The sequence below is a fragment of the Herpailurus yagouaroundi genome, unplaced genomic scaffold (genome assembly GCF_014898765.1).
Source record: "Herpailurus yagouaroundi ecotype Mexico unplaced genomic scaffold, PumYag 207, whole genome shotgun sequence".
NCBI lineage: Eukaryota > Metazoa > Chordata > Mammalia > Carnivora > Felidae > Herpailurus > Herpailurus yagouaroundi.
Window position 1 is genome coordinate 1,889,341 of NW_024412438.1, and position 7,924 is coordinate 1,897,264.

The 7,924-nt window shown below is 44.8% G+C and overlaps 1 protein-coding gene across 6 annotated transcripts in view; it reads right to left on the reverse strand.

Annotated features, from left to right (window-relative positions):
* The window catches only part of LOC121015542 (interferon-activable protein 203-like), a 14,528-nt gene extending 7,210 nt beyond the window's left edge, over positions 1 to 7,318 (reverse strand). For 4 of the 6 annotated variants that reach the window (XR_005783859.1, XM_040452491.1, XM_040452493.1 and 1 more), the window contains exons 1-4: positions 7,085 to 7,317; positions 2,077 to 2,355; positions 1,060 to 1,190; positions 291 to 458 (exon numbers count right to left, since the gene is read on the reverse strand). Coding sequence is in view for 5 of the 6 variants with exons in the window: in XM_040452491.1 (XP_040308425.1) it covers positions 291 to 458; positions 1,060 to 1,190; positions 2,077 to 2,341 (564 nt within the window). In the remaining variant the exon portion in view is untranslated. Of the gene's footprint in view, positions 1 to 290; positions 459 to 1,059; positions 1,191 to 2,076; positions 2,356 to 7,084 lie in introns of all 6 variants that reach the window. The other 2 variants (XM_040452489.1, XM_040452490.1) reach the window with 2 other exon arrangements.
* Positions 7,319 to 7,924: the final 606 nt, after the last annotated feature.

A 7,924-nucleotide genomic window follows, 5' to 3' on the forward strand; every position in this document is an offset into this window, starting at 1 on the left:
CCTCCCATGTTCATCGTTAATGGTCCGGCCACCCCCTACCCCTACTCCTGCACCAAGTCGGTAACCCACTTGAGATTCGGAATTATTTCAAAATGCATACTTTCAAATAGCAGAGGATCTCTACTACACTGAAATCTCACTACCTGTATTTGATCAGCTAATGAGCGATTATTGTTATCTAAAGAAATTATACATAGTAGGGAGTTACGGAGAAGCTCTTTACAGGTCCTGATGATTCCTGTACTATGTTGTAGAGAGAGGAACAAGTACGGGGAAGAGCAAGACGGTACCTTGGTCGAGAAACTGCAGCCCGGGGTTGGTGGAGGCATCTGAGGAGGCTGAGAGAAGCTTGCAGGTGACAGGGCACCTGTGACTGCAGGTTGTCCAAGCTGACCCCATTCCGACGTTGGCTGTGTCTTGTTAGATTTATTGGTGCCTGTGGTTTTAGTTTTCCTTTTCTGAAAGTAGATCCCAACCCTCTGGGTAATGGTTTGCAGTTTGAGGTAAACATTACTACTGAGCCAATCAGTTTTTTATTACTAGATTATAAAGATACTAAAACTTCTGTTTCAGGAAACCGGACCACATGGAGTCCGTCCTCTGAGAGATGACGGGAGGTGTACAGCCCACAGTGATGGGAGTTTCACACAACAACCGGGAATCTCCCCTCCTCCCTGTGGCCCGAAGGATGCTGCACCAGGATTTGGAAAATCTAGAATTGAATTGTGTCTCTTTGGTGCCCTCCTGGTGAGACTTCCCCTTATCCCACATGTAAAGAGAGGTCCTGACTCCACATCTCCTTCCCACGGAGTTATACACACGAGTTATAGTGAACACAGTTCTGAAACATAACGGGTGATGGCCAACTACGGGTGGGTGATTGTTCACTATGGATTTGTTGACTCCAAACCTCATTTTCATTCTGCCCCTGGAATCCCTTTTTTCTTGATTCTTCTATTTGCAGGTTGAGAAATGAAGGAAGAGCTAAGTGCTCCCAGGAAGCTAATCAGGGGAAGAGCCATAGGGGAAGCTTCTTCAGCGGGACCTTTTGCATCTTACCTTCGACACAAGTGTATCATCCAGTGGCCGTGAAGCCTTGTTTGCGGTGGATGTCGATTCATCAGTACTGGACGCCTCCTGCTTTCTTTTCTTCACTGGAGCCAGTCCCTGAGTTTTGTACTTCTTCATAACTGAGGCAGCAAAGAGAACATGGTAAATCCAAAGAGGCCCTTCTAGGGCAACTGCATCACGTGCGGTGCTATTTCCTCGGAGCTCCTGCCTGTGGGTCTGAGGTGGCTTTTCTGTCCCCCCTGTGTCCATCAACCAGCCAGCCCGGCTACAGGTGCTGACTCAGTCTCCGATGGTCTCCTTCCTTCCCCACGGGCACAAGCCCACCCCTCCGTCGTCCGGACTCCCGGGAACCTCAGTCAAACCCTCTTCCAACCCATTTATCCTATATTTTCCTTTTAAGAATATTAAGTTTTCAAAATGCCGATGGTGGGTTAACTCCTATGGAAGGTCTATTTGAATTACAGCAAGCAGAGAAAGGAAATCCGATCTAATTAGTGACGTGACAAACTGGTGATGCTTGACTTTTTAAAATATGTTTTTACGAGCCACTGATTTTACGGGAGGCAATGGTTTCACATCTGCGAGAGAGGAGTTTTTCTTTAAGCACTGCCTCACGTTTGTTGCTAGGGAATAGAGTAACGGTGGGATAAATATTGTGAGGGAGCAGTATACGCACCGTTTGCAGTATTTTTAAGAGTCACAATTTTTTCCTAATTTTGTCGTCACCCTGTAACCATTGTAATGTGGGGGAAGCCTCAGCCTTTGTCGTCAACTCCTTCTGCTTTTTTTCTTTACCCACACCCCCCAAATACACCCTGTAAAATACAGTGCCCCCCTTTGTAGGAAAGGAATTGTTCAACTGTCAACCTGTTGGTGCTTGAAGGGCCACCTCATCTGGGCAACTGAGTCGTAAATTGGCAAAGGGATCTCCCTGCTGTGCCGACACCAGGGCTCTGCTGGGCACAGAGGGCGGGCACATGGACAGTGAGGGCTCCTCTGTATTACCTTTTCTCTTCTCATTTTTAATAGTTTTCACAGTGTCTTCTAGTCCTTCTATGTCTTTGAGCAGCATCAGGAGTTTGTTCACACAGAGAATCCCCCGGAACTTCTTGTGCATCATGTCAGCAATCTTGACCTTGGTATAGTCTTCTTTCATTTTTGAAGTCAGTCCCAAATCAGAGTCCAGCAGGGACTTAACCATGCTAAACTGGTCGTCGTTGAGGGGCTGAAGCCCTTTCAGCAGAAGAATTCTCTTGCATTCTGTCTCCATCTCTCAAGGTCTGTCTAAGCAGGAGAAAAATACCATAGGGCGTTACATTCTCATCGGAACAATTTAAAAGCCTGGTTGTGTCTATGTGGGTGAGTGGCCCATGTCAAGGTGTTGTCCTTGAGTGTGTGTGACAAAGACCAGGTACATCACTGTGCAAAAATCTGCTGCATTCAGAACTTCTTTTTTAAAAAAAAATTTTTTTTTAATGTTTATTTATTTTTGAGACCATGCAAGAAACAGAGTGCAAGCAGCGGAGGGGCAGACAGAGGGAGACACAGAATTTGAAGCAGGCTCCAGGCGCCGAGCCATCAGCCCAGAGCCCGACGCGGGGCTCGAACCCACAGACCGTGAGATCCTGACCTGAGCCAAAGTTGGACACTTAACCGATGGAGTCACCCAGACGCCTGCATTCAGAACTCCCAAGAAAGTCTTTTCATTTAATAATGACAGTTGTGTCGGGTCAGGGCAGGTGTGGTGGCAGGAGGTCTAGAAAGAGGTAGTGTTTTCTGTGCGTGGAGTGTGGGCTGTACGGTGTCACAGGGCACCTGCTCCCGGCTGCCATCCCCTACTGGGGCTGCGGTGTCTCCCTGGATGTCTGCTCGCTGTAACAGGTAACAGGTAACAGGTAACACCCTGTTACCCTCTCTGATGGTCGAGTGGACCGCAGTCTCTCACCCTCCGTGACTGTCCCCGCCACCGGGGCGCTCGCTTCCACACCAGGGACCTGCCCATGTCCGCCTGCCTTCCTCTAGCCAGTCCTTCTAGCGTCCCCTCTCCCTGGGGCTTGGGCATGTCCTCTGTGTCCTCTGCGCCCTTGTCCCCTGCTGGCCTTCTACCTGCTTCCGCGTGCACAATCACAGCATTTTTTTTCTGGGACCATTCAGCAGTCCTCTCACTGGAGTTCTACACTCCGGCTAGAGCAGGAACACTGCACTCCTTTGGCGCGATTATTTAGCAGTTCCTTGATTTTACCCTTCTAGGCTGAATTCCTCTGAACGGTTCTTTCAGAGAGCCAGATGTCCCTCTATCCAGCCATGGCTCTGTCCCACTTGGCAGCCGCCAAGAATTCCCCTGTTTGTTTTTGAGATTCTTCCTGCTCCCCACCCTAGTTTGGAGAGCCTTGAATAATCTGCATCTCTCTCTTTTTTTTTTTTTTTTTTACATCTGTGCCTTTTGTAATTCTTGCGGCTTACGCTCCAGAAATATACAACCCATGTCGCCTCTTCATGCATCAGGACTTGGCTAATTCCCTCCCTGCTGCCTAACAAGCTGCTCTCGCCTTTCTTCCTCCGACTGACTCCTCGGAGCCTTCAGGACTCCGCTGAGGCTTTGTCTTCCAAAAGCCACCAGAGTCCCCCTGTTGGACCGAGGGTCCCGCCTCTGGGCGCCTTTAGCACCTCTCGTACTTCCTCTATGGCACTCAGTACACGGTACGGATTCCACTTTTCTGTTTAAATTCATCAATTGTTCTTATTCGGGCACCGTGTGTTTGTGTAGCTTCTGTATAATTAGCATGTTCAAATCCCCAGGGCTGTGAATGATTCCTTCCTGTGAGGGTACGAGATCCTCGGATTGGTCGGGCTCATGGATTGAAGGATAAACCCACAAGATGGATGATAGCAGAACTGAAGATCATTAACAACAAAGTAAAAACTCTGAAAGCTTCCAGAAATGAAGAGCAGATTACCTGTAAAGATTCAAGGAGCAGCCTGAATCTGACACTCAACCGCAAAGCTGTCCACCAACAGTAAAACAGGGTAATTTTCAAATAGTATTTGTTCACATTCCATATCTGTTTCAAAGCTGAATAGTGTTTAAAATGAAATTTTTGTGTGTGCGGTATATATGAGTGTGACAACATAATTCGTTTGCAAAATAAGATATAATACGATATAAGGTGACAGGAGGCTAGGTCTAATCTTTGTTCATTCCTCTTAAATATGAACGTGCATTTTGTATTTCCAAAATATTAGTGTGTTTGATTTTAGAATAACCATCCAGACCCCTCTTGGGTTTCTAGTATTACAGTATTTGTTTTTGTGTCTTGTTTGTTTGTTTCTATTTTTTTAATGTTTGTTTATTTTTGAGAGAGAGGGAGAGAGAGCATGAGCAAGGGAGGGGCAGGGAGAGAGGGAGACAGAGGATCTGAAGCAGGCTCTGTGCTGACAGCGGAGAACCCCATGTGGGGCTCGAACTCATGAACCATGAGATCATGACCTGAGCCGAAGTCAGACACTCAACCGACTGAGCCACCCGGGTGCCCTCTAATATTATAGTATTCAAAGTAGGTACACTAAATAGCCTTTCTGAAATGCCCCGATTGTGAATTTTGAAACAGATGCAGCCCCAGGGGTATCAGAAAAGGTACTGCCTACATAGAGGGAGGGCAGAATAATTTTGAGAGCAGAATTCTAAGCTGGTCAAACTGATATTTAAATGTGGGGGCCTCAGAAACTATTCTCTGATATTCAAGGCCTTGTGGTTTGTACGACAAAGACCTATAAGGAAACGCCTATTGGAAATGATATTCAATAATGAAAATGACACATAGAGCCCAGAACTACTGCAAGCCAGAGCGAGGACTACCTTGGCGAGGTGTGCCTCTGTCTTACAAAGAAATGCAACTTCGACTAAAGACGAGAGAGACAGGAAGCATATCGACACGGTGGGGGAAGGGAGGAAAGCCAATGGGGCCCTTCGCTGATGTATTTGTCTTAAAGGATCAGATCAAGGTATACGTAAAAACAGAAGCACGAGAAAGGAACATTCAGAAGTGTCAGAAACGGGAACGAGCGTGGCCGAAGCCAAACTGTACCCCTTAATTATCAGCAGACACAGAAATGGCCCTAACGAGTTAAGTGGAAAGTGTAGTCAAATGGCATTTACACAATCTGCCAATGTATTGTTAACAAAAGATCACTCACTTAAAGGTGGGGAAATAAAAGACAAATATTTCATCATGCGACGAGCAACCAAAAGAAAACCAGCTCATCTATATTAGTGTAGCTTTATTTTTAAAAATTTTTTTTCAACGTTTATTTATTTTGGGGACAGAGAGAGACAGAGCATGAACGGGGGAGGGGCAGAGAGAGAGGGAGACACAGAATCGGAAACAGGCTCCAGGCTCTGAGCCATCAGCCCAGAGCCTGACGCGGGGCTCGAACTCACGGACCGCGAGATCGTGACCTGGCTGAAGTCGGACGCTTAACTGACTGCGCCACCCAGGCGCCCCAATATATTAGTGTAGCTTTAAATAGATCTGGAGACAAAAAAAATATCATCAAAGCACAACACAATGACAAAGCTGACGTCCCAGGGAAATAACACAGTTGTGATTGTGTATTTACTTGCTAATCGAAAACATATATTTATTTTTGTTGTGATATCCCTTTATAATGCTATAAATATTATGTGATTTATTTTATAACATGATTCGCCTATAATAATATAAAAATTACATTTGTACTATTATATCGTATGTTTCTCTCCATACATCCACACACACTTGTATATATCATCGTGTATGTAAATTTGACAGACGTACGGGACGAAAACCTCACCATGGCACGGTTTTTATGCGTGATGATTTTAACGCATCTCGCAATTGCGAAATAAAATTGTAAAAAATCAGTAAAGATTTAGAAAATCCGACCAACGCGATTAATAAACATAATTAACGAGGTTTATCTAACATACGCCAAATTCTGAAATCAGCATGAAAAATCTCACACTCTAACGAGAGCAAATGAAATAGTATTATAACAGGCCGTCCAGAAAGTTGCTCAACAATTCTGCAGGCAGGCAATAGAAATCTATGTATAACTGACTCCCTCCCTCTCCCTTGCATCTTGCCACTAGAAAAGAGTCAGTAATTTTGAGGGAGGCAGAAAGTAATACTAAAAGGAACTGAAATAATGGCTCTGGAGTATAAGATAAAAATTAAACTGTCTAAAAGAGGTAAAGAAGCCATGTTTTTGCATAACTGTGTCTGTGGAAAGGAAATTTTTTCTGCTGTGTGTGTGTGTGTGTGTGTGTGTGTGTGTACGCGTGCATGTGAGTTTTCTAAGATTAGGATAATACCATACAATCAACTTTAAATGCAGATGTGTGTTTTACTTCATATTAGGTTATGATACTTTCCTCCTTGTGCTTCTATCTTGACTTTTGCCCAGGACCCTGCCACAGCCACCACGTTTCCTGTGCACTTTCCAGGGAAGGAAACTAAACAGTTTCTCTAAATATAACTTATGGCAGTAATCACCTAGGGAATAGATTTTAATATCTTCTATAGTCAAAATGTATCTCCCTTTGTTCAGGCCTCAGATGTGGTAGAATGAGAATGTCTGTTTATTGCCTGAGCTGTAAAGGATGAGAATCAAGCTACTGTTGGAGAGTCTGGGTGGCTCAATCGGTTAAAGCACGTGACTCTTGATTGCAGCTCACGTCATGATCTCACGGTTCATGAGTTTGAGCCTTGCTTTGGGCTCTGACCTGACAGCATGGAGCCTGCTTGGGATTCTCTCTCTCTCCCTCTCTCTCTGCCCTTCCCCTACTCTCACTGTCTCTCTTTCTCTCAAAAATACATAAACAAACTTAAAAAAAAATAGAACGAAGCTACTGTTTTCATTTTTCTGACTGTAGTTGATAACCAGCACAACCCCCCCCCCCATTCTTTATAACCGAAGCCCCCTGGATGTTTCCTGCTCAGCCAATATCTCTTGACAGAAAGCCCACGGTTCTCACCTTGCTGAAATTCCCCACAAGTCCAGATCTTGAGGTCTTCTTCAGAAATGCAGGGATCACTGCTTATTTTGTTTGAGGAGAAAGATCAATTAGGAAAGCCCTTAGAGACTGAACTGCAAGCTATTATAATCTCCTGAAGGGCACAGGAAAAAGAAGTGTTTTGAAAGATAGCAATCAGAAATGGCACCGTGTAGAGTCACAACTTGACTAGTTTTGGTTCCCTCTCACTGTGCTGTCCCCTGGAGGGAGGTTATGAAACCATCCCGAGACTCCTCCCCCCCCCCCCCCGTTCTTAGCTTTCGATTTCATTAGTCAGAGAAAATAAACAGCTTCCTTCCTGTAAATACTGAGTCAAGATGAAAAATCAGAGCAAAAATATAATTAAGGGTTTTTGTTACAAATGTCAGGAGAGGGAAGGAGTGCCAACGTTAGAACTTTGTTGTCCCGCAGACTTACGTGCGGGTCCTTAGAAATTATATTCCCTCCAAAAATGTTCAAATGTAGGAGAAGTAAGATGAATCACTGGGCCACTTATCCCTCACTTCCTGTTTTCAGAGTTCTAGGATGAAATGTTGAAAGAGGCATCTATCTCTACTGCGCCCTTGACTGGACATCCTGCATATATGTACAGACAAGTCTGCTATGAAATCATTATGGGTTTAAATAGTGCCTGAAGCATTCACCCCGTTAGTAAGTGAGGTACTTGGAGGTAGAAGGTACCACAGAGGTAGAAGGTCATTAATATGTGAATCTTTCCTTAGATATATATCAAGGAAGTTGCCCTCTCAACTGTGACTAGGCTACTTAGCCTCACTGATTAAGTTAATGGTTACTCATACT